Genomic DNA, 25,914 nt, shown 5'->3' with positions numbered 1-25,914 from the left:
CAAAAAATAATTGCAGACGCAAAATACTAAACCCAAAAAAATAACGCACGATAAATAGCCGCTCTCCATTGAGCAATTTACCCGTACACGATGATGAATTTAATATTGTGCTGGATGCGTTCAGTGTTTAAGTTCAAAAATTTGAATTTTTGCAGTTAACGGCTGTGCTAATAGCACAACGCGATATGCCAAATGTTGTTTTCGACTTGACGAAAGGAAATGATGAATATCAGTCGGTTAAATGCGAAGCTGAAATGGCAGTTTTTTAAAAAGGTGAGCTGGAGATGGTGCTGTGCAATTCACATGGGAAAGACATTGACAGCTTGACCCACTGCATCACAGATTATATTACCTTCTGTGTTGAGAACATTGTACCCCCCAAGAAGGTCTGTTGTTTCTCCAACAATAAGCCATGGGTCACCAGGAATCCAAGGGCCCTCCTGAACAAGAAGAAGATAGCTTTTAGGTCTGGGGAGAAAGAGAGTCTGAAAATGGTCCAGAAGGAGCTGAAGAGAGATATAAGGAAGGGAAAGACCATCTACAGGAGGAAGCTGGAGAACCAACTCCAGAGAGGCAACACCAAAGAGGTCTGGAGGAGCTTGAGGACCATTTCGGGCCATGAAGGCAACAGTGAGAGAGACCCGGAGTCCCGAGACAGGGAGTGGGCCAATTAACTGAATCAGTTCTTTAACAGATTCAGTCCTGCCCCCACTCCCCTGACCCCTCAGACCAGAAGCAACTCTCCCCCTCGTTCTCCTCCTCCTCTTCCTCCCCCTCTTCCACCGGTCTCTGCATTACTGTCGATCAGGTGATAAAACAGCTAAAGAAGATCGAGGCAAGGAAGGCTACCGGTCCAGACGGCCTCAGCTCCAGACTACTGAGAGAGTGTGCGGATCACCTTGGCAAAGTGATTCTGCATATTTTCAACCTCAGCCTCAGTCTGCAGAAGGTCGCCACCTTGTGGAAAACTTCCCGTGTGGTCCCAGTTCCAAAGACTGCGAACCCCAGGGAGCCAAACCACTTCAGGCCGGTAGCATTAACCTTTCACCTGATCAAGACATTGGAGAGGATCATCCTCTGATGAATGCAGAGCTGGACACTCTGCAGTTCGCCTATCGTCCAGGCATTGGTGTGGAAGATGCTACCACCTACCTGATGCACAGGTCTCTTTCACACCTGAAAAATACGGGGAGCACGGTGGGAATGATGTTTTTTGACCTCTCCAGTGCGTTCAACACCATTCAGCCGGTCCTACTGAGAGGGAAACTGGAAGAGGCTGGAGTAAGGAACCACCTAGCCGCATGGATCATCGACTTCCTCACTGACAGACCACAATAAGTGAGACTCCAGGACTACTTCTGATGTGGTAGCTTGCAGCACGGGGGCCGCACAAGGCACAGTGCTCTCCCCACTCCTCTTCTCCCTCTACACATCAGAATTTCAAACATAATACAGACACCTGCCACCTCCCGAAGTTCTCTGACGACACCGCTATTGTTGGACGAGTAACGGACGGGAATGACCTTGAGTACTCAGGAGTCATCACAGCCTTTGTTGACTGGTGTAGGCAAAACCACCTCTACATCAACACCAGTAAGACAAAGGAAATGGTCATCGATTTTCGGAGGAATCCTCAACAGACCACTCAGGTGAACATCCAGGGTACAGACATTGAAATCGTGGAGAATTTGAAGTACCTGGGTGTTCACCTCAACAACAAACTAGACTGGTCCACAAACATACAAAAGGGGCCAGAGCCGCCTCTACCTACTGAGGAGTCTACGGTCCTTTGGAGTGGTACATAGTTATTTTTACATTTTACCAAATACTCATTGAACTAAAACACAAAAAGAAAAAAAATGGATGGAAAATTTGCAAATTTTTGTTAAATATGGGAAAATCAAGAAATACAATTTACATCTAGTGGTTGGTCCGGATTAAGGGAATATAATGTAAATAAAAGAAAAAACAAACTTTTCCTTTTGGGTTTAAGACACCTTTCAGAAATAGCAAATTTTCTGATATAATTTCTTAAAATGCACTTCTTCGATAACTTGTGATTGAGTGTCTTAATTATTGTGTACAATGTCCACGAATACTGAAATTAAAATTAAATTTTTTTTCTCCAGACCACGAGAGAGCGGTACCTAAATAAGAGACTGATTCCTGCGAGTTCAAACCGTTTCAATGAAGAACTACTTCTCCTGTGATGCCAATCGGCGAAACAGCAATGGCACCATTATCATGGACGATTTTTTTCTGCGCATGCGCGTTTTGCGACGCCTCCTTTTGAGACGCGATCTTCAAGTGATTTATGTTTAATTTAATTTTCAATTTAATTCAAACCTGCGCAAACATTTTTTTGCTCAAACCACATGTCAGAAATTTTGAAGAATAATTATTTCCTATGTCCGACTCTCTTACATTTATAAACTTAATGCATCGAAGGAAGTGACGCTGCCACCGCGCATGCGCAGTTTTCGCCACCAAACTTAACCTATGGGTCTCCGTCGTGTCTAGTTTAAGCTACTTTATGACCTTAAATATCAGCCAAAATCATTTTCAAGACCTCGTTGAAGCTTTGCGGCCTACTTTAACTCAGCCTGTTAGCATATATCAAAGGAACAACTCTTCAAGTCGTCGAAGAACTTTGAAGCTTTGCGCCCTCTTTAATTTAGCCTAGCTAGCAGCTATCAATGGCGTCTCCATCAGAAATTACGTGTGGGAAAAGACCAGCAAAGTTCCACGAGGAAAACTCGACATTTTGCAAAATAATGCATGCAAAAGTTGTCCTTCACAGACTAGAAGGTGGGTCCATTTTTATATCTTCATCATTAAGGCTTAATGGTAATTGTAGAAGTGCTATTTTTGCGCGCTGCAATTGCAAATTCAAGTACAGTAATCCCTCAGCATTTCACTACATCGCGGATTTTTTCTGGGGAAAATGTTTATTTTTAAAATTATTTTTCAAGCGGAAGCAACTCCCATGTCTTCCGCTTGCTACTAGGACTCAGCACTGAATATTTTTATTTTATTTTAAGTTCATAAAAATGTGAAATGCGGCCCAGAGGAGCGAGTGGTTAGCGCGTCAGCCTCACAGCTCTGGGGTCCTGGGTTTATATCCAGGTCAAGTCCACCTGTGTGGAGTTTTCATTTTCTCCCCAGGCCTGCGTGGGTTTCCTCCAGGTACTCCGGTTTCCTCCCACACTCCAAAGACATGCATAGACTTTGCATAGTAAGGCTTTTTTAATAATAAAAAGACCATGTATAGTAAAGCATTAGTTTCTTTAAAATGGCCATTTATAGAAAGGCTTTAAAAAAAAACAATCTTTTTTTATTTTGACGCGTGTGGGTTTTCTCCGGGTACTCCGGCTTCCTCCCACATTCTAAAGACATGGTAGGCTGATTGGACACTCTCAATTGCTCCTAGGTATGAGTCTGAGCGTGAATGGTTGTCTGTCTTGTTGTGCCCTGCGATTGGCTGGCCAACAATTCAGGGTGCCCCCCCTGCCTCTGGCCCAAAGTCAGCTGGGATAGGCTCCAGCACCCCCCGCGATTCTGATGAGGATAAAGCGGTTCAGAAAATGAGATGAAATTAAAGAATCCTTTGGGTTTAATAAAACAAAACATTTTTAAACATTGAAATGTGTAGGTGTGATCTTAATTGTACTTTAATTTTGAAGGTGAACTCTGTTTTCCTCAAACTGTTGATTACAATGCGGGTCACCCGCAAGTGCTATAATTATTCCTTGTTAATTAAACATTTGTTGTTGCAGCCAGCATATTACAGGAATACCTTGACATACGAATGTCCCAATTTACGGGAAATTTGAGAAACGAGCTAATACGAGCTGTGATATGAGACAAATTCTAGATACAAGTTTATGAGATTGTTCCGGGTGGTCGAATATGTGTGGGTGTGTATAGTCATTTGAGTTGATTTCAGTTAAATTTCAAGTTAATGTCATGTTACGAGCCTAACCACCGCCGATATAAGTATAAGACTTTAAATATCCAGTCTAACCTAAAGGACTTCTCGTTAGATGGACAGATTATAAAACATATTATTTATCTTCGTGTCTTTGCAGGATTCAGAGAATATCTTGGTCCTGATGGGAAAGAGTCTGTTGGCCTTAAAAAGGAACTTGAGCTCCCCCAAATCAAAGGGGAGGAGCTAGAGTTCTCTCAACAACAAATGAGAGACGAGCGACTTTCAATCAAGAAAGAGGAAGATGATGTCACCTGGTCATTTGGTGAATTCCTGAAGAGGGAAGAGGATCTTGGCGTGACCAGCAGAGGGGCGGAGCCTGCACACACCTTAACATTACCCCAAATTAAAGAGGAGGAGCCAGAGTTCCCTCAACAGCAAATCAAAAAGGAAGAAGATGTCACCGTGTCAACTGGTGAGCCTTTCAAGAGTGAAGAGGATCTGGGCGTGGCCGGCAGAGGGGCGGAAACTCCGAACGGCAGCCCTGCAGAAGGGCAAGCAGACAATTTAATTGCTCCGTTATCAGATAGCGAAGACTTGCTTTATGACTATGAAGGTCTTAAGGACGGCAAACTCTGGAAATGCTCTCAGTGTGGAAAAACCTTTGGGAAAAAGTCTACTTTGAAATCACATATGAGGAGCCACACTGGGGAGAAACACTTATGTTCAGTTTGTGGTAAAACATTTACACACAAGAGAAACTTAAATATTCATGCAAAAACACACACAGGTGACAAACCATTTTCATGCTCAGTTTGTGGTAAAAGATTTACAGAGAAGGGAAACTTAAAAAGGCACACAAGAACCCACACTGGTGAAAAACCATTTTCGTGTTCAGTTTGTGGTCAAAGATTCACACAGAAGAGAAACTTAAATAGTCACGCAAAAACACACACAGGTGAAAATACATTTTCGTGTTCAGTTTGTGGTAAAAGATTTACAGAGAAGGGAACCTTAAAAAGGCACACAAGAATCCACACTGGTGAAAAAACATTTTTGTGTTCAGTTTGTGGTCAAAGATTCACACAGAAGGGACACTTAAATAGTCATGCAAGAACCCACACTGGTGAAAAACCATTTTCGTGTTCTTTTTGTGGTCAAACATTCACACGGAAGGATCACTTAAATAGTCATGCAAGAACACACAGGTGACAAACCATTTTCATGTTCAGTTTGTGGTAAAACATTTACAGAAAGGGGAACGCTAAAAGCCCACCTAAGAACCCACACTGCTGAAAAAACATTTTCGTGCTCAGTTTGTGGTCGAATATTTTCCCAAAGGAGAAGCCTAAAAGAACACTTATTAACCCACACAGGAGAACAATGTTTTCCTGCTCAGTCTGTGGCCACAGATTCGCTACAACAGCCCAATTAAAAAGCTACACAATTCAAAAACCTTTTCACGGCGCAGTTAATGTTCCAACATTTTCACAGAAGGGAACCTGAAAAGAAGACTTAACAACCCGCAGTGGCGAAAAGCCCTTTCTTTGCTCAATTTGTGGTATAGCACATTGGTTAAAAATACTTAATAATACATGATACTAAGTTTGTTGCCAAGGATTTATTCATAAGACTTAAAAGACACAAATGTGTGTGTATGTTATCTATTAATTGGCAAAAATGACGAGAATCCCTCGTATAATTTTTTAATCATGTTGATAAAATTAGTCTGCTGTGAATTTGTCTGTTTGAAAAAGAGAAAAATAAGTCAAATGTTTTATTTCATTTAATCTTCAGATTTTTCTATTAGCTTTGTAAACTACATTCTTTTCCTTTTTTAACTATAAGAACTGACTTTGGGTTCATTTTGGAGTAGTTTTCTATTTTTAATTTATCCAAACTGATTTGATTTGTATGTAAATAGACCTGGCAGTCGGTATATGAAGTCAAATGTGAATTGTTTTTTTTTTAATTTTATTTTAATATTGAACAAACAGATAATACTCTATTCTTATGTATTATTCGTTGCCAGGATCAGAAATCTGCCTCAAAGCCTTCACAATCAGTTCTGTGGGCTCTGCTACATTAAACAAGACTGTTGCTTTTAACCAATCAGATTTCGAGTTGGCAACACCACAATGCTTTTTCGCAGGCATTGCCATTTTGCTGGCTTTGAGATACGTCATTGCTTTCACCAACTATGATTGGCTAGTAGGCGGACCAAAGCCAGAGTGAGGCAGCCAGAGCTCGCAAACTCCACCCACAATGGCAGACGCAGGAAAACAAATGGCTTTGGTTGCAGATTTGCTGGCAAAGCCATTTTCCAGACGGACTTTTCCAGAAAAAACAGACATCATTAAGAAAGGGCGGTCAACTCCGAAGCTAGCAAGCCTGTTACAGCCGGGAAAAGGGTGTGTCTCCCACTTTCAGTGTGCTAACTACGAGCGCTATCCCTGGCTCACGGGCGCCGAGCAACACCGCAAATTGTATTGCTGGGAGTGCTTGTTATTTGCCACCGATCGACATGGTGTTTGGAGCAACACTGGATTTGCAAACTTGTTGTCTAACCAAAGCAGCAACGAGACACCAAAGCTCTGCCGGACACTTACAAGCAACGGTACGCTCCAAAACTTTTGGAGATACTCGAGCGGATCTACAATTCAACAAGCAAGTGCGCAGGGAAACTGAGCCTCACAACGAAAAGGTAAAGAAAAATAGGGATATCTTAAAAAGTTTGATAGACTTTCATTTTTTTGGGCAAGCAGGAACTTTCATTTTGGGGAAACGATAAAAGTGCTGCTTCCCCAAACAAATGAAATTATGTGGAACTTCTTTCTCTCATTGCTGAGAAAAACACGGATTTACATTACCACCTGTCCACTAATAAAGTGTTTAGTGGCACGTCGGGCAAAATACAAAACGACCTGATCACTGCTCTTTTTGAAGTGATGGATGAAGAGATCAGAAGGGAAATTTAAAAAAGTACGGTTTGTCTCTGTAATGGTGACGACAGGCGCGAGTAATGCAGCACAGCTCGCTCTGGTTATGCGTTACGTCACGGGCAAAGGTGTCAAGGAGCGGTTCGTCCGATTTGAAACTTACCAGTGGGAAGCGAGCCGATGACATTTGCAGGTCTCATCATTCAATTTTTGGTGGAAAATGAATGTCTGGGTAAAGTTGTGGCACAGTGTTATGATGTTGCAGCAGTCATGTCTTCTGGATTAAATGGGGTGCAGGCCAAAGTTAAGGAGAGAGCCCCGTTAGCTTTATTCATACACCGCTATGCCCATCGGCTTAATTTAGTACTGACTCAGGGGGCCTCAAAGCTTAAAGAATGCATGATATTTTTGGCTCACCTGAATGGCTTTGCTGCATTTTTTTCGAGATCACCTCGACGCACACAGCTGCTGGACGAAATCTGCCAGCGGTGTCTGCCTTGTGTGGCACCAACACGGTGGCAGTACGCCTACAGAGTGGTCAATACAGTATTTGGGAAGAGAGCTGCTCTAAAGGAACTGTTTCATCACATCCTGGAGCATCATAACGAGTACGACGAGGAGTCTGTGCGGTGTGCTGATGGATTTAAAGCATGTCTGGATGATTTTGAATTTTGTTTTTTGCTTCAAACATTTAATGACATTTTGAGCATTCAGACGTGCTTTTTTCAATACTACAGCACAACAAAGAGGTCAAGCGCGAGATTCTCACGCGCACTACCAACAACTTCATGACAGGATTCTGGACAATATTATTTGCCAGACGCGGACCAGATTTCAAGACTACAAAAGACTGATGTTTCTCTCCCTCCTCGACTTGCAGATGTTTCGGAATACCAGGAAACTTTCCCACATGCAGCCTTCTCCACCTTAACGCAGAGCCACGGAACACTTTTCGATCTGCCTCGGCTAAGAACATAACTGATTGTAATGTATGCCATGGATGATTTTGCAGGAAAATCTCCCACTGATCTCCTTGACTTCCTTCAGCAGAAAAATCTGAGTGAGAGCATGGGGCAGCTGTACACATTAGTGTTTGGCAGTGACCATCCCCGTGTCCACTGCTTCTGTCGAACGGACATTTTCAGCCCTAAATAGAATCAAAACTTGTGCCAGAAATACAACAGGACAGACTCGACTTTCAGCATTAGCTTTGATGGCGATAGAAAAAAACTTCTTGATGGACCTGAAACACACGTGTAATCTGTACGACAGAGTAATTGAAATCTTCTTGAGGAAAGAAAGGAGGATGGATTTTGTGTATAAATAAAAATAATTTTTGTTGAGTAAAATGTGTCTATTTTCCGAAATAATATTTACATTTTTGAGGTTATTGATTCTTTTTACATGTGTTGCAGCTGTAGCTGCAGTAAAGGTTTTATAGACATATACTGCTTATTGAGGGTTGGATTGATTCACACATTGCACTACTGAAGACCCAGGTGTGAAATGCATGGCCCACCACTGCATTTTAGTATTGAAGATCATAACCACTAGATAGGTATTTGTTACTCTGTATGTAGGTGGTGAATTAGGAACAATAAAAAGATGTTTTTGCATTGTAGTATCCTGTTTTATGGTGTATTTTCAGAGGGTGGGGTGTAAATTTGTATTTAGCTCATTAATTCACAAAGTAAACTGATTTGAGTTACAAGTAAATTGACACTCCTAGCACCCATTAGGCTAATATACTTTTATTAAACATATACATGAACAGGCAGAGATTTGTTGATTTTAGACAGTGAGAGGGGGTGCACCATTGCTGGAGGTACTGCAATACCAGGTTGATGCATGGTGTCCGGTCCACTATGAACATTCACAAGGTCGAACACAAATAAAGCACACCGAGACAGATGAGTGAGATTTTGAAGCTTCTGCAGAAGGAGAGTACGGAGGTGGTGGGTCCGACGACTCTACTTCTACAGAAAATATTTTACTTAGGGCAAGATTTCATGACATACAAATTCTCTATGACAAGGGACATACAAATTCCCTGTTACAAAGATGCAGCGCGACAGTGACACCGATGATGGTGGTGATACTGATGATGTTAAAGGCTACATATAAACAAAGGACATACCCTATTACAACATACCTGTCAACTTATACGTTTTTCCCGTATTTTATACGTTTTTTGATCATTTCAAATTGTGTACGCCGTATAACAACTTTTGTACGGGATTTTTTTTAAGTACGTTTTTTGTAAAACGGATCTCGTTTTACGCATTTCGGCTCTAATCTGGATCGTCTCGGTCACTGGTAGCAGACGAAAACGTCATCGTCAACTGCTAATATTGTCATGCTTTAAGCATGATATGCGCACACGCATTCCCCTTTCACACGAAACAGGAAATGATTAAATCATTTCCTGTTTCGTTATTTAAGCAGCTATGAGTCATAGCGCTTGGGTCCGAATACATTCACGGTCGCGTCACGACAACGCGGCGCGACCATAACACTTTTACGTGCACCCTATGTGAGTAAATATGTGCCGCGTTGCATTTATACGGTTTTCTATTGCTTAATACGGGGAATTCCAATCATTAATACGGGGAGGAATTGGCCCAGGTTGACAGGTATGTTACAAAGATGCATGGTTGTGATGAGGATGGAAGGTCTCTATGACATGGGCATGACACGGATTGAAGGTGATGTCATAGATTGAAACATTATTTGATTACTTTCAAGATTATTTCACACATGGAGTGGATGGAGCAAGCTCCTATTCCATCTCCCAGTTCCAAAAATATATATAATAAATGGTCCCCGGATAGGGGACGTTTCAGATATTAAACTGATAAGAACAGATACTACACTTGATCTTAGCCTAAAGGCCAAGAAGCAATAACCCTTCAACTGGCACGAAGGACGACTTCATTCCAGCCAATATGACCTAGAGTAAAGTCAACACATGAAATAAAGAGCCAACAGCAAAAAATATTATGATAATCAGTTAGGAACATGGTAACCACAGTGCATGTCAACTTGCTTCTTATTATTGGTTGCTTTTATTCACTAGTATAGTTGTGTGCACCATTCTTGGAAGTACTGTAATACCAGGTCAATGCTTTTTAATTGCATTTTAGTGTTTCTTATTGCTTTCCCATATATTTTGCTTTGTTGTTTTTGCGACCTTTGTGACTCGACGCCACCCGTCGCGTGGCTTGGTTTCTTTGTGCTAGTGCTAGACGTCTTTGGAGCCATTCAGCTGTGCCGCCACTGTCATGCACGCAGGATCAGCTGTGAGCAGTGGACGATAGTGGTGGGAGAAGAGGCGATGCTCCAGACCGAGCATTCCATCATTGTTATGGGAGGGTGAGATATCTCCCCGGTCAGATGGAGGAGCTGTCAGTGCTTGCCAGGCTGCAACGGGAGAATTGTGTGCTTCATCCACCGGCCTCCCCGCTGCTGCTGATCGGGTGATAGGACAGCTTAGGAGGATCTAGGCAAGAAAGATGATCAGCTCCAGACTACTGAGGGACTGTGTGGATCCGTTTGAAAGAGTGATTCTGCATATTCAACCTCAGTCTCAGTCTGCAGAAGGTCCCCACCTTGTGGACTCCTTTGTGTGGCTCCAGTTTTTCACTTAGGTGTACAATGTCTTCTTTGTCTGTGCTTGCTACTGTCTTGCTACTGCAACCAAGGGAATATCCCGAATACGGGATGAAATAAAGTTCTAATCTAATCTAATGTAATCTAAATAAAAGAAAAAAACAAACGTTTCCTTATTTAAAACACCATTGAGAAATTTTTATTTTTCTGATATTATTTCTTGCGCTTTTTTCAATCAATGGTGATTGACAGTCTTACTGTACAGTGTATACAAATACTGAAATGAAAATACATATACGTATTACAAATGTTTTCCTGACCGCTAGAGATCGGTACCAAAATAAGGGATTGATTCCTGCGAGTCAAACCTTTTCGGTGAAGAACTGCACCTCCCATGATCCCAATCGGCGACAGGCAATGTTATAATTTGTCAATATGCTCTGCGCATGCGAGTGACGCCTCGCCTCCTTTCCAGCCGCGATCTTCAAGTGATTTATGGAAGATTCAAACCTGCGAAAACATTATTGTTCAAATCACGTGAGACCGTTTGAAGAATAACTTTGTATTTCCCAAGTCTGATTCTCTTGCATTTAAAAACCATCGAAAGAAGTGACGCAATTGTCCGCGCATGCGCAACACCTAAAGTCAAGGTTCCGTTCCTAGTCCCGATCTCGTCGTGACAGTTGCGCGTCTTGTTTTTCCACAAATTCCGTCGCCTAACTATACCCACGCGACGCTGACGTGCCTAGAATTAGCTACTTTACGGCCTTAAATATCAGTCAACATCCTCTTCAAGTCGTCGAAGATCTCGTTGAAGCTTCGCGTCCTTCTTTACCTTAGGCCAGCTAGTAGCTATCAAAGGCGCCGCCATCAGAATTTACGATTGGGAAAAGACCAGCAGAATTCCAGGAGCAACACTCGACATTTTGCAAAATAATGTATGCAAAAGTTGTCCTTGACAGTCTAGAAGGTGGGTTCACTTTTTATATGAATATATTCCCCTAATGCTAATTGTAGAAGTGCTATTTTTGTTCGCTGCAATTGCAAATTATTTAATTTTCTCAAGTCGACAGAATTTTTTTCAATGTCAATAAAAAATCAATAGATACATAATTTTTCCTTCTTGATTTAATATAATAAAATAAATATTTGATGGTACCCTCTTTAATAAAAGTATTTTAATTAATTTAAAATCTAAAAAAAAATACAAGAGAATATTTGCAAAGAGACTCAAAAAGAAGATTTGGGCAAATTTTAATGGCCTGTGAGGATACTTTACTGACCAATAATTCTTTTCTAATTAAATTACAATGTATGGCGTCCTCTTCCGTTTAGTTTCATTACTGTGGCAACCAGCATATTCGTCCTTTCTGCAGGTTTCAGAAATTATCTTGGTCCTGATGGGTGGGGGTCAAAGTTTGCCAAAGAGGGCGTTGAACCCCTTCAAATCAAGGAGGAGGAGCCAGAGTTCCCTCAACAACAAATGATAGAAGAGCAACCAATCAAAAAGGAGGAAGATGTGACCTGGTCAACTCGTGAGCCCTTAAAAAGGGGAGATGATTGTGGCGTGTCCAGCGGAGGGACGCAGCCTGCAAAAGCCACAACATGGCCCCAAATTAAAGAGGAGGAGCCAGAGACCCCTCAACACCAGCATAAGAGAGAAGAGCAACCTCCAATCAAAGAGCAGGAAGATGTCACAGAGCCTCCACAACGCAGCAGCTCAACAGAAGGATGGCAAGCTGAAAATGTAATTGCTCCTTTATCAGATAGTGACGACTTGTTTTATACTGATGATAACGATGAAGGTCCTAAGAAAAATCCCAGTGGCGACAAACTCTACGAATGCACCCAGTGTGGAAAAACATTTCGGAATAAGTATCATTTAAAATCACATTTGATGACCCACACTGGGGAGAAACCCTTTTCATGCTCAGTTTGTGGTCAAGCCTTTTCTCGAAAGCAAAACTTAAAAACTCACACGAGAACACACACGGGTGAAAAACCATTTTTGTGTTCAGTTTGTGGTAAAACATTCAGGATAAAGGGAAACTTAAAAGAACACTTCAAAACCCACTCTGGAGAAAAATGTTTTGCCTGCGCATTTTGTGTCCACAGATTCTCTACCAACGCCACATTAAAAAGGCACCTAAGAACCCACACTGGTGAAAAAAACATTTTCCTGTTCAGTTTGTGATCAAACCTTTTCTGAACAGCAACATTTAAAAACCCACTCAAGAACCCACACAGGTGAAAAACCATTTCTTTGCTTAGTTTGTGGCAGACGCTTTGCAGTAATGAATTACTTAAAAAAACACTTAATAACCCACACAGGTGAAAAACCATTTTCGTGCTCAGTTTGTGGTCAAGCATTCACACAGAAGGGAAGCTTAAATAATCACGCAAGAACCCACACAAGTGAGAAACCATTTTCTTGCTTAGTTTGTGGTCAGACATTTACTCAGAAGGCAAGCTTAAATAGTCATTCAAGAACACACACTGGCGATAAACCATTTTCCTGCTCAGTTTGAGCTCAGACATTTACAACAAAGACAGGCTTAAATAGTCATGCAAGAACACACACTGGTGAAAAAACATTTTTGTGCTCAGTTTGTGGTCAAGCATTCGCTCACAAGACAACCTTAAAACAACATTCAATATCCCACATTGGAGAACAAGGTTTTGCTGCTCAGTCGGTGGCCACAGATTCACTACCAAAGCTCAATGAAAAAAGCCACACAAGAACCCATTTGTGAAGAAATGTTGACCAGCTCACTTTGTGGCTAAAGCTCCAAAGGAAAAAAGTACACATGAGAACCCACATTGTTCAGAAGCCCCTTTCCTGCTCAGCTTGTTGCCAAGAATTTAGTCGTAAGGAGTCACTTCAAAGACACAAAAGTGTTGTGAGAAGTGTTGCCCAATGACGCTTTGCCTGTCATCCATGCTGACTTCATCCTTTTCTGTATGAAAGATAATTAATTGTGGTCTTCTGTCATATCTTTAGGATTCACACTTTTGATTCTTTAACCAAGCTTTGTCCAATGTATGATATTGATCAGAACCTTTGAAATGGCATGATGCTTGGTCTGGCTGTTCTGACCCCACCCCCCACGCCAAATTAAAATTCAGATTTTGTATTTTCTCATATCGATTGATTTGGATTCTTTTCACAATTATTTTTATAAATCCACCTATTTTTGAGGTTGTTTTTGAAATATTTTTTTCCCAACTTGCTTCAATTTGTTTTCTGGATTTGTCTTTTGAATTATTTTTATTCAACTCTACTTTTCTGAGTATTTCTTGAGGTTCTGTTTTGTTGTTGTTATGTTTTTCTAAATTTATTTTAGCAGTTGCTTTTGAAATATTTTTTTCCAACCATGATTTTGGTTTAATTCATATAGAGGGTTGTTTTTTAAATTATATGTTTAACACTTTAAATATTTTATATTAGCATTTGCTTTTTGAAATATTTTCCTTTTCTATTCTGGGTAATTATTTTTCTGGAGTTGTTGTTTTAAATTGTTTTTCTCAGTAAATTAATTTTAATTTTTAAAATTATTGATGAAAACTTTTGTTTTAGCAGTTTATTGATTTTATAAATATTTAGCGTTTGTCTCATTTTTAAAAATATTTTTAATTAAGTGAAGTGAAAATATTTATATCATTTTCTAGCTTGCATTTTGGTAGCAAAAAGAATTTTTAGAATCAAAATGACTAAAAAATGGAATAAATGCCCCTTAATTTTTAAATGAAAATAAAATGTATTAAAGTACATATACTGTGTCTGTGAAAAATTAGGTTTATTTAAATGAAGTATTTAAAGTTCAAATAAACTTAAAAAACTGAATGCGTTAAAAATCTAAAATTTTGAAAACAAACTAAAACGAAGAATGTTTACTCTTTTCTCCTTTTATCATCAATGTAAATATAAAAATGAATATTTACTGTTTTAACTTTTTAATCAAAAGAAGAAACAGTTAAGACATTTCATGTTCCTCCTCCATTTTTATACCGAAATGCAAATAAATAAATAAAGATATCTATACATGCATACCAGTAGTTGAAATTAGTCCTATGTAGAGGGCATTTGTAAACCTAAATATCTCCAACCTCAGGGCAGCCCGGTCGCGCAAGTGTTTAGCACGTCGGCCTCATAGCTCTGGGGTCCTGAGTTCAAATCCAGGTCATGTCCATCTGTGTGGAGTTTGCATGTTCTCCCCGGGCCTGCGTGGGTTTCCTCCGGGTACTCCGGTTTCCTCCCACATTCCAAAAACATGCATGGTAGGCTAATTGAACACTCTAAATGGCCCCTAGGTATGGGTGTGAGTGTGTATTGTTGTCCGTCTCCTTGTGCCCTGCGATCGGCTGCCTACAGATTCTGGGTGTCTCCCGCCTTTGGCCCCGAGTCAGCTGGGATAAGCTTGTTGTTTATTAACTTCAAGGACCCTAGTTACAATGGACGTCTCAACTTTCAGGGGAGGGGTGGGAAACAGAAGTGAGACATCAATATAGTCAAAACAAATGAAGGTCTGAAAGTCATGATCAGCTCAAGGTGTTTTGAATCTTCTTTGTTCAGTCCACTCCAAGCAGTACAAGGCATTTTGGCTTCTCTTTGTTTAGTCTAACTAAGGTTCTCAGGAGCAGAGCATTTCCATTGTTGCAAGCAAACATGTAATAATATGAAACTAAGTTTAATAGTAAAGCAAAGCATATTCTTCATTGCATGCAAATATATAATAATGTGAAACTAATAATCGAATTCTGTTGAGGATTAGCACATTTCATGCTCTACGGTCACTTTGTCCAATCATGGTGTCATGTGAGTCCATACTGTTGTCAATAGTACTGGGTCACCAAATTTAACTCACCTATGAAGTTGCATGCCGTGATCCTAGCCCTGGATTACCTGGCAAAAAAAGTCGCCGTTTTGATTGTTTAAAGTTGGTTGCGGAAATTTTGCTTAGAAAGTGACTTCTCAGCTAATGACAACCCTAAGAAATGTTTCATTTTCCTTTACTATTCATTTCAAACATGCATTTTCAGTAACTCCTGATTAACAGTGACACGTTACAGTTTTTCCCAATTGCTAATACAGAAAATCACCCTCACTAAAGCAAAAGGGCACATTCAATAAAACCTGCTCTCATTTGTCAAAACCTCAAAGAAATTTCATCTCATCTCACTGAACCACTTTATCCTCACTAAGGCCACGGGGGGTGCTGGAGGCTATCCCAGCTGACTTCAGGTCAGAGGCAGGGGACACCCTGAATTGATGGCCACCCAATTGCAGGGCACAAGGAGACAAACAACCATTCATGCTCACACTCATACCTAGGAGCAAGTTAAAGTGTCCAATCAGCCAACCATGCATGTCTTTGGAGTGTGGGAGGAAACCGGAGTACCCAGAGAAAACCTGTGCAGGCCTGGGGAGAACATGCAAACTCCACACAGGTGGACCGACCTGGATTTGAACCCAGCACCCCAGAGCTGTGAGGTCGACGCGCAAACCACTCGCCCCACCGGGTCACCCTGTTAATGAGTTATTACCTAAAAATGTAAACCAATGTATTGAATTATTATTTATTTTTTTACCCAATTCCAATCTTCTGAAAATGACGTGATTTCCAAGAATTTCCAATCAATTCCGATCCAATTTTTGATTGGGGGCATCCCTAAGAAGAATGTGAAGTGAGAAAAGGCAGCTTTTACAGAATTAATCAATGTCAATATCAGTTTTTCACAGTAACGGCAACACTTGGAAGGGAGGTCGTTAGCTTCTTCAAAAAAAGGAACTGACTGTTAGTAACAGAGAATGGTTTCGATCCATTGACCTCTGGGTTATGGGCCCAGCATGCTTCCGCTGCACCACTCTGCTTCTTTTCATTTCAGCTATCACAAGCTGACTCACAAAACTAATCAATCAAACTAATCGAAGCAGATATACTAAGGCATGTGGCTATTCCCACCTGCTGCCGGCGCTCTTAAGGACCACCAGCGATATACTTTTCCTCCCTTTATTAAAAAAAGGCAATACTAGTTTAACAAAAACAGAAAAGAGTAGAGAATTTTAAAAAAAATGAAAATTTCATAAGAAAATACATTTATTTATTTTTGCCAGATCCTTCAGGGAGGGAATACTCTGAATCAGTGGCCAGCCAATCGCAGGCTTTATTAAACGACAGGCAGATCTACCTTCCTGTAGGGTAATGTCCGACGATCCACCGTTCTCAACAGTTGCCGTTGATTGCTTTGGTCCGTTTCAAGCATAAAGGGGAAGAGGCCTAGTAAATAATTATGGCATAATCTTCACATATCTTGCAATAAGAGAACACATTAAATACAATGAAGTACATTTGATGGTGTGGTGCTTCACTTGCCTGTTTTTGGTGCGGGTAGGCTCAATTCCTGCTGGTGGCGGTAGGATGGAGAGTGCAAATGGTCTTCTGTCTCTCTGTGAGCCCTACGGCTGACTGGCGACCAGTCTAGCTTGTGGTTTGCCTTTTCCCTGAAGTCAACTGGGATAGGCAACCCTTGTAGAGCAATGGCGATAGCATCCTCAGTGGACATGTTTGCTCTATAAGCAAACTGGTGGGAGTCAACTGAGAGAGGGATTGTATCCCTGTTATGGCGGGCGACCAACTTTTCAAAGCACTTCATGATCACAGCCGTAAGTGCAACAGGCCTATAATCATTTAGGCTGTCAATGGTTGGCTTTTTAGGGACAGGGATAATGGTGGCTGATTTCAGGCAGGATGGGGTGATGGATTGTTGCAGGGGGCAATTGAAGATCTTTGTGAAAACACCAGTCAGTTGGTCAGCACAGGCTTTGAGCACCTTCCCAGGCACTCCGTCAGGGCCAGCATCCTTCCTGGTGTTCACAGTCCGCAGTACCTGTCTCACTTCATGTTCCTGAAGCTCCAGTGTACTGCTGCAGGGTGGTGGTGGATGTGTCGAGACTGGGTCTGATTTGTCAGTCTCAAAGCGGGCAAAGAAACGGTTCAGTTCCTCTGCTAGTGAGGCATCTGCGTTAACAGACACATTATTGTCATTGTAATTAGTAATATGTCGTATTCCCTGCCACATCTTCTATGAGTTATTTCCTGTGAAGTGCTCCTGAATTTTCCTTGTATATGCTGCCTTGGCCTTTTTAATGCCTCTCTTCAGCTCTGCTCTGGCAGCGCTGTATTGTACCTTTTCCCCTGACCTGAAGACGGTGTAACGGCATTTGATGAGTGCATGTGTCTCACTGGTCATCCAGGGTTTTTGGTTAGGAAAAACCTGTATCCGTTTATTAACAGTGACGTTGTCCGTGCAATTTTTGATGTAGGAAAGTACAGTGTCCGTGTAGTCCTGGAGGTTGTGGTGTTCAAAAAGTTCACAAAGTGGTGCGGGAAAAACAGTCCTGCAGCTGAGAAAGGGCGTCCTTGGGCCATGTTTTTATTATCTTCATTTGTGGCCTTGTTAGCCTCCGGAGTGGGGTGTATGAGGGGTTGAGGGACAGGCAGAGATGGTCTGATCTAGCTAGGTGAGGGAGGAGTGTGGCTCTATAAGCATGTTTGATATTAGAATAAAGATGGTCTAGAGCAGGGGTGTCAAACCGGTCCTCAAAGGGCCGCAGTGGGTGCAGGTTTTCATTCCAACCCAACAAAGATACCTTTTGCATGTGTAATCAGCTAATTAAAGTCAGGAGCTACTTATTTTAGAAGACACCTGATTGGTTAAAATGTCGGCACTGGATCGGTTGGAACAAAAACCAGGACCCACCGCGGCCCTCGGCAGAATCGGTTTGACACGTGGTCTAGAGTTTTATCTCCTCTAGTGTGACACTTCACGTACTGGATAAACTTAGGCAGAACAGTCTTTAAACATGCTTTGTTGAAGTTACAAGTGACAATAAAGACTCCATTGGGGTGGTCAAGCTGCTGTTTGTTTACAGCCGCTAGCAGGAGGCTAAGTGCCGTGCTAACGTTAGCATCCAGTGGGATGTAAACAGCCATTACAATGACAATCGTTAGCTCTCTAGGTAGATGGAAGGTTCTACACCGTACTGCCAAGAGCTCTAAATCCGGGGAGCAGTGAGTGTTAATGATCTTACTGTTGCAGCACCATTCATTGTGTATGTACACACAAAGTCCCCCCCTTTGCTTTTCCCTGATAATTCTTTCGAACGATCATTTTGGAATAGCGTCCGGCTAGCTAGCGATACCGCGGCGTCGGGGATTTGCGGGTGTAGCCACATTTCCGTGATGAAAATAATGTGCAGTTCTTGAAAAAGCTGTTGGTAGCAAGCTGAAGTTCCAAATTGTCCATTTTATGGGTGATGGATCTGGCGTTGGTCAAGAAGATTCTCGGAAGCGGTGCTCGGTGTGGTTGCTTCCTTAGCTTAGCAGCTAGGCCTGCCCGGCATCCGCGCTTTTGCTTTCTTTGCCTTCGCCGCCTCCGTCGTACTCTGAGTGGGCTGACTATCCAGGGACATCCCGGTGGTCTCAAGATGTCCTTGGGGATATTGTTGGTAATCTGTTGTGATGTATATATCGCATCTCCTCCCGAGAGTAATTAAATCCTGGAGACTGTAGAAAAAGTTTGCCTCGCAGATGTTGGTAAATAACGATAAGATTGAGAAAACAAAACACCAAACAGGAGAGCATAGAGCAGCTGCACCCATGCGCGCCATCATCTTGATATCTTTGTTGGATCCGTGGATGTAGTGTTGAAACAGAGGTTGTGTCCTAAAAGTTACTTTTTTTTTCTTCTTCAATGATTTATCAGCTTCATAATGTTCATTGAATTTGTAAACATTCCCGCTGTGATTGATTGTTTTGTGACGAAATGAATGTATGGCGCCCTCTTCCGTTTGGTTTCATTTCTGAGAACAAGATATTCAGTCATTTTATAATTGGAAAATGGTTAATCATTTATCTTAATGTCTTTGCAGCTTTCAGAAATGATCTTGGTGCTGATGGGCAGGAGTCTGTTGACCTTGAAGGGGAAGTTGAGCTCCCACAAATCAAAGAGGAGGAGCCAGAGTTCCCTCAACAACAAATGGGAGACAAGCATCTTCCGATCAAAAGGGAGGAAGATCATTTCACCTGGTCACTTAGTGAGTTCGTGAAGAGGGAAGATGTTCTGGGCGTGGCCAGCGGAGGGGCAGAGCCTGCAAACACCACAACATGGCCCCTAATTAAAGAGGAGGAGCCAGAATTCTCTCATCAGTGCAAAAGAGAAGAGGAACCTCCAATCATAAACGAGGAATGTGTCAAATGGTCAACTGGTGAGCCTTTCAAGAGTGAAGATGATCTGGGCGTGGCCAACAGAGGGGCGGAGTTTCTGAGTGGCAGCTCAACAGAAGGATGGCGAGCAGAAAATTTAATTGCTCCTTTATCAGATGGCAACGACTTGCTTTTTGACGATGATGATGTTGAAGATGTTAAGAAAAATCCCAGTGGCGACAAACTCTGCAAATGCTTTCAGTGTGGGAAAACCTTTGGGAAAAAGTCTTCTTTGAAAACACATATGAGGAGCCACACTGGGGAGAAACCCTTATCATGTACAGTTTATGGTAAAACATTTACACACAAGGGAAAATTTAAAATACTCACAAGAACCCACACAGGTGAAAAGCCATTTTCATGTTCAGTTTGTGGTCAAAGATTCACACGGAAGGCAAACTTAATTAGTCATGCAAGAACACACACAGGTGAAAAACCATTTTCGTGTTCAGTTTGCGGTAAAGCCTTTTCTCAAAAGCAAGTTTTACAAATACACACAAGAACCCACACTGGTGAAAAACCATTTTCATGTTCGGTTTGTGGTAAAACATTTACACACAAGGGAACATTTAATATGCACACAAGAACCCACACAGGTGAAAAACCATTTGTGTGCTCAGTTTGTGGTAAAAGATTTACAGAGAAAAGAAACTTAAAAATACACACAAGAACCCACACTGGTGAAAAAACATTTTTGTGTTCAGTTTGTGGTCGAAGATTCACACACAAGGAAAGCTTAAAGATCCACATAAGAACCCACACTGGTGAAAAAACATTTTCGTGTTCAGTTTGTGGTCAAACATTCACACAGAAGCAGTGTTCCCTCTAAGCTGCGCGCGTGCGCAATTGCGCACTACTCTCGTCTTCTCTGCGCAGCAGCAATCATATGGCGCGCAGTAAAATAAAAAATCGGAATTTTTTTTTTTTGTTTTTTTTGGTTTTTTTTTTACCCCTTTCCCCATGATGGCGCCGTTCAAGCGGCAGCCAGTGGCAGTAGCTCTCTCCACTTATGTTTTTCGTGTTTTACAGCATGTTTTACATGAAAAATTAGAGGGAACATTGACATGCACCTGCTTGTGGCAGGTGTAATACTGGTGTGCCCATAGCGAGCAATGATGATGTCGTGACCGGATGATTCGCCTAAAGACGTTTCGCCGACGGATGTTTGACAGACGGACAGGTCGCCGAATGGACGTTCCGCCGAATGTTCATTCGGCGACCTGCCCGTCTGTCAAACGTCCGTCGGCGAAACGTCTTTAGGCGAATCATCCGAGTGCCGATGATGTCGCTCACACTGGTACTCGGTGCGCTCAGGGAGGTTGACTTTCTGCTCAGACCAACGAAAAATTAGAGGGAACATTGCACAGAAGGAAAACTTAATTAGGCACACAAGAACCCACACAGGTGAAAAGCCTTTTCGTGTTCAGTTTGTGGTAAAGCCTTTTCTCAAAAGCAAGATGTACTAACACACACAAGAACCCACACTGGTAAAAAAAACATTTTCTTGTTCAGTTTGTGGTAAAACATTTACACAAAAGGGAACATTTAAAATGCACACAAGAACCCACACTGGTAAAAAACCAATTTCGTGTTCAGTTTGTGGTAAAACATTTACACAAAAGGGAACATTTAAAATGCACACAAGAACCCACACAGGTGAAAAACCATTTTCCTGCTCAGTTTGTGGTCAAACCTATTCTCTAAAGCAACATTAAAAAAAACACTTAATAACCCACACTGGAGAGCAATGTTTTCCTGCTCAGTCTGTGGCCACAGATTCGCTACAACAGCCCAATTAAAAAGCTATTTCTTGTATGCTGAAACACTTGTATGTCAAGGTATTACTGTATAAGAAAATTGAGTGTCGTTGAAGATTTTATTCACTTCACAATTCTATCCGAAATAGTAGAGCCTAAATTAGGAAATTACAAAGTAAATAATCAATAATGTGATGTAAATAATATGGAAAATATGTCTTCACAGTTAAAGACATTCCTAAGAAATTTGAAAAATTGCAGTTTTTGTCAATTGAATTTGCTAGCAAATCCAATAAAAATATTGAGTCCTATTCAAACATGATACATTTTAATGAAAATAATTGATATATTGAATCTAGGATCTAAGAAATATTAGTAGAAATATGGTGTGAAAGACAATGAATTTGCTCAAAATAAATAAGTAGTACAATGTCCTTATACTTTTGTCATATTATAAGATGAATCACGTTTTAAAACCGATTTAACGTGTCATCTTTTTGGTAGTTCCAATAAAGCTCTCTTTTTTGTGAAAAATACTTTTTGGGTCTTTTTGTTGACAAAATCAGCCTTCCAAATTCAAAGGTGACAAAAAAAGTAAATGTTTTGATCCTTAGTTAGACCAAACAACAGGAGGGTCGATTTCTCTTGGACAGCTGGAATGTGGAGAAAATCCTTCGTCTCTACATGACCTTCATTTGTTTTGAGAGCTAAAACTTCTATTGTAACTAGGGTCCTTTACTTTTGACTTCTCACTCCTATTTTCCCACCCCTCCCTTGAGAGCTGAGATGTCCATTGTAACTAGGGTCCTTGAAGCTAATAAACAGGGAAAAGATGCATGTAATGTGAGAATGAACTTGGACGGAGACGAGTCGGTTCGATTCTCTCTTGCAAGAATTTCAGAGGATTGTCCCGTCTCTTTATTTGTGCGTGCATTTGGGAATGTCTATTGGTGAACTTATCATACCACTACTAGGATCCAAGGGTGAAGAGGTCATCTTGCCTTTTACTTCCCCGGTAGCCACCAAGTGCTACTCACTGACTCTCACTCATTCCTTCATCTATGCTCCGAAGTGCCCTGTAAACTTGATGGGCCGGGACCTTCTTATCAAGATGTGTCCTGTCATCAAATGCAGCCCAGACGGACTATATATGCACTTTCCAGATAGACACTCATTCTTTTGCCGTCCCGATTATCGTCCTGAGTTCCAGCTTCCACAACTCCAAGACTCTCCTCCAAGGCACCAACAAGCAACTGCCCCAATCTTTGCTGACATCTACTGGGCTCGCATTGACTCCGACTCCGACGGCTGGAAACAAGCCGAACGCTGCTGGCCTTTGTGGCTGCCCTGGGTACGGCATCTACGTACCTATGACTTGATTTCTTACTACTTGCATTTCACGCTCTACTATGATGGGCAAGGTATTGAGGTCTATACTGATTCGTTCCAAACAATTGAAGAAAATACTTGGCAAATACATTGCGGCGATTTATTTATTGGCAAGTGGCTTTCAATACACATTTGTCTGATGAACAATTAAAATGGTACATGAAGGATAACCCGCCAGATCCTACCATGTCACCATCTCATCCACATGTTTCCATGATGATATCTCCTTCTCACTCAGCTAAAGACTTTGGGCCCTTTGTACGAAAATACATGTTTGCTAAGGATTGGAAGCCCACCGTAACTCAATCTTTGTTTTATTCTCCATTTCTTGATGTTTATTGTGTCCAATCTGAAAAAGTCAAACCATGCTACGTTTTGGAGCATAGATTGTTGGAAGACACCATGGTTGCGAAACAATGGACAGCGACATGGACCCAATGGTTTTCGCTGACCTGCCGGACACAATTTGTTACGTTACCCCTACAGACTTGGGCTTGTGTAACGTTGCGTTTGCACTTTTCACATGACTTCCAATCCCGTGCATGACGAATGCAGTCTTTATAATTCAACTTTTCATTTCAGTAAATACTACAATGACATTGAAAAAGACTTTTTTTTTTAAAGGTACTTAGTCAAATGAAAACAAAAGTGGTTGAGGATGCTAATCACACATTTGGATTATTATTAATTTTAAAAAGCAATTCTTTTTGTCACTGTCCTGAACCAAGATGCCTCTTGAATTGTATGAAGTTTTACTGCTTCCTACCTTAGCATCTTGTGGAGCTTGGCCGTCTTGGTATTTGTCTGTGGGTTAAGGATGACTCGCATTGAGTTTTTTTTCTTGTAAATGTACTCGTTCTCTTGGCAACGTTGACCACCTTGCACACCACCAAGGACTTCAAGAGGAAGATTTGTCTATTTTTTGTCCATGCTCAAGGCTATTCTTGAATCCCAGACCTTGAAGGAATACTGCAGGAGCAGCTCGGCGTGCGACTCGATGCATTCATCAAAAGCTGAAGGAGGAGTGATAGGTTTATTAATATGTATAATTTAATATAATATAAAACAATACAAGGAAGGCATCGGGCACATTTCTGGCGTTAACTTGCAAGTGTGAATCAGTCCTGGCTCGTCCTCGCCACCGTGACATTCTAAAGGACCAAATTCATCTCCTGCCAATTTAAGACATCGAATCAAAACAATTACAAGGTTATCTATTCAATCCAATTGCATAAGCGAATAACACAAGGTCAAAAAACAACTGCAACAACAATTGCATATCAGGCGTACCGAGCGACACTATTTTAAAACAGTATGCGAGTATTTTCGGAAGTTGATTCGATTATCGCCATCTGCTCCGGGATCCAAGCAATTTAAGAGTCCTTCGCAGATCTTCATTGCGAACTTGCATCTGGGTAAAGGGTCAAGGTGTATCTCCCAGTAAACAGTCCTCGGAGCCGAGGACCCGGTGAGGTGTTAAGGTCAACAAGCTGGAGCCAGCTGCCATGGAGAGTGACCTCGAGCTTGCTTGGTCCCAAAAGCTCATATACATATAATGATTCATATTCACATATATAATAATATCCCAGAATAACCCCAACAAGGAGAAATGAAGGTGACTGTAAGCAAACTGGACTTGATTTGTGAGCAAATTTTTTGCCATCTTGTCGTCATGTTCAGTTACCTTCCAGCATGGAGAGATGCATGGTATCATTGGCGTTCTTGGGAATGCCAAGAGTTACATCCAGGGATTTCTTGAGCTGCTCTAACCCTTCTTCACAGCATTGCAGCAGATGTTTAAATAAGCCAAAAGACACTTACAATGGCTGCAAGACACTGTTCTCAGAATAGAGAGAATTTACTGTATAGGTATTGTCATATGCTCTGTTTGTATTATGTCTTTTGGGCCCAATTGCAGGGAAGCAGGCAAGGAGAAGGAAGTAGTACTCAAACGAAACTTGAATAACTTTTAACTGGAGGCAATAGACAGTAACTAAAGACTTGCCGTCAAATAACAAAACCAAACCTGACGAGGGGAGACATGGGGAAGCGAGGCACGTGGCACATGGATAGAGGAAATGTGGAAACATGGCATGGTAATCAGCAGACGATCCAACAATGACAAAGCATTCAGTGGGGTTTAAATAGACTGACATGGGTTGACGAGACAATTAGGAACACCTGGGAAACACAGGAGGGAGGAAGAATACACCAGGGGCGGAGACACGACAGCTGACCACAATGGGCAAACACTCGGACAGGACACCAGATGGGGTAAAAAGCATAACAAAACCAAGCAACCCTAACAGTTTGTCTGTTGTGTACTAAAGCAAGTTTAAGATTACATCCATGTTCATTTCAGTGAGCTGTTTATGTCGTATTTCTTCATGCTAGGGGACTTTCATGAGACAAAATAATAGGTGATGTTGAATTAATTTCTTTCTAATAGGGTTCAGGTTTACGGAAGCTGATCGCATTCACCTTGAAAATAAAATAAAGTCCTGGCTGTTTTTCAAATTAATTCATCTGTGGTGTTGTTGTTTTTGAATTATTTTTTTCTTCGTTTTTCAGATTAATTTATTGTCTGAGGTTTTTTTTTGTTTTTCAAATGTATTTTTGGCGTTATGTTTTTTTTTTTTTGGTCCTCATCCTGGCCGCCCGCAGAAGAAAAAAATTAATTCAAAAAACGAGCAAGCAGCAGTTATCGACATATTTGGAAGTCCTGAAGTGGACTGCGTCCCCCAAATTCTAGACAGGAGGACCTGTGCTCGCGTACACACCTTCCATTCAGCACAATCAAGTTTTATTCAGATATGCGGCAAAGACAGTGCGAGACAGCCCAGTCATCAAGTCACCTTAATGCAGTGGTGGACCTTCTTCTGTGCTGGCCTAAAAATATCTCAATCACAGACTGATGTTCATTATGTTTTGTCCATGAATACCATAATTCCAAATTTTCTGTCAGCTTCCTTTCATTGCTTTTCCCCTGGTTGCGCTGCTTCCTAATGTGTGTTTTCATATTTAAG

The 25,914-nt window shown here is 41.4% G+C and overlaps 3 protein-coding genes, 1 long non-coding RNA gene and 1 other non-coding gene across 7 annotated transcripts in view; 2 read left to right on the top strand and 3 right to left on the bottom strand.

The window, feature by feature from the left end:
* LOC144065536 (uncharacterized) overlaps positions 1-25,914 on the bottom strand; it is a 47,580-nt gene that overhangs the window by 4,074 nt on the left and 17,592 nt on the right. The window contains exon 1 of one of the 2 annotated variants that reach the window (XM_077588484.1): positions 4,243-4,303. The exons of the other annotated variant lie outside the window; for it this stretch is intronic. The gene's annotated coding sequence lies outside the window, so the exon portion shown is untranslated. Of the gene's footprint in view, positions 1-4,242; positions 4,304-25,914 lie in introns of those variants that run through there. 2 annotated transcript variants of the gene reach the window in all.
* Positions 2,508-8,491, top strand: LOC144065615 (uncharacterized). 2 transcript variants are annotated; one of them, XR_013297211.1, is made up of 3 exons: positions 2,508-2,808; positions 4,089-7,475; positions 7,605-8,491. XR_013297211.1 is itself a non-coding variant. In XM_077588605.1 (2 exons), exons 1-2 carry the CDS (start codon positions 2,697-2,699, stop codon positions 5,138-5,140), a joined length of 1,164 nt encoding a protein of 387 aa, XP_077444731.1. In that variant the 5' UTR covers positions 2,508-2,696; the 3' UTR covers positions 5,141-8,491. The 2 variants fall into 2 exon arrangements, 1 of the variants encoding a protein (XP_077444731.1); XM_077588605.1 differs by having other exon boundaries at positions 4,089-8,491.
* LOC144066379 (U2 spliceosomal RNA) lies at positions 9,589-9,770 on the bottom strand. The gene has a single exon (XR_013297552.1). It is a non-coding gene; the product is annotated as a U2 spliceosomal RNA (small nuclear RNA).
* LOC144066114 (uncharacterized) lies at positions 10,942-20,598 on the top strand. The gene is made up of 3 exons (XM_077589461.1): positions 10,942-11,446; positions 11,853-12,662; positions 19,409-20,598. Exons 1-3 carry the CDS (start codon positions 11,413-11,415, stop codon positions 20,569-20,571), a joined length of 2,007 nt encoding a protein of 668 aa, XP_077445587.1. The 5' UTR covers positions 10,942-11,412; the 3' UTR covers positions 20,572-20,598.
* Positions 16,557-18,228, bottom strand: LOC144065669 (uncharacterized). Its single transcript, XR_013297251.1, has 2 exons — positions 16,851-18,228; positions 16,557-16,754 (listed from the first exon to the last, which is right to left on the bottom strand). It is a non-coding gene; the product is annotated as an uncharacterized LOC144065669 (long non-coding RNA).

The sequence above is a fragment of the Stigmatopora argus genome, chromosome 20, assembly GCF_051989625.1.
Source record: "Stigmatopora argus isolate UIUO_Sarg chromosome 20, RoL_Sarg_1.0, whole genome shotgun sequence".
In the NCBI taxonomy this organism is placed as follows: domain Eukaryota; kingdom Metazoa; phylum Chordata; class Actinopteri; order Syngnathiformes; family Syngnathidae; genus Stigmatopora; species Stigmatopora argus.
The sequence above is the reverse complement of the archived record's forward strand: the minus strand, read 5'-3'. Positions and strand labels throughout refer to the sequence as shown.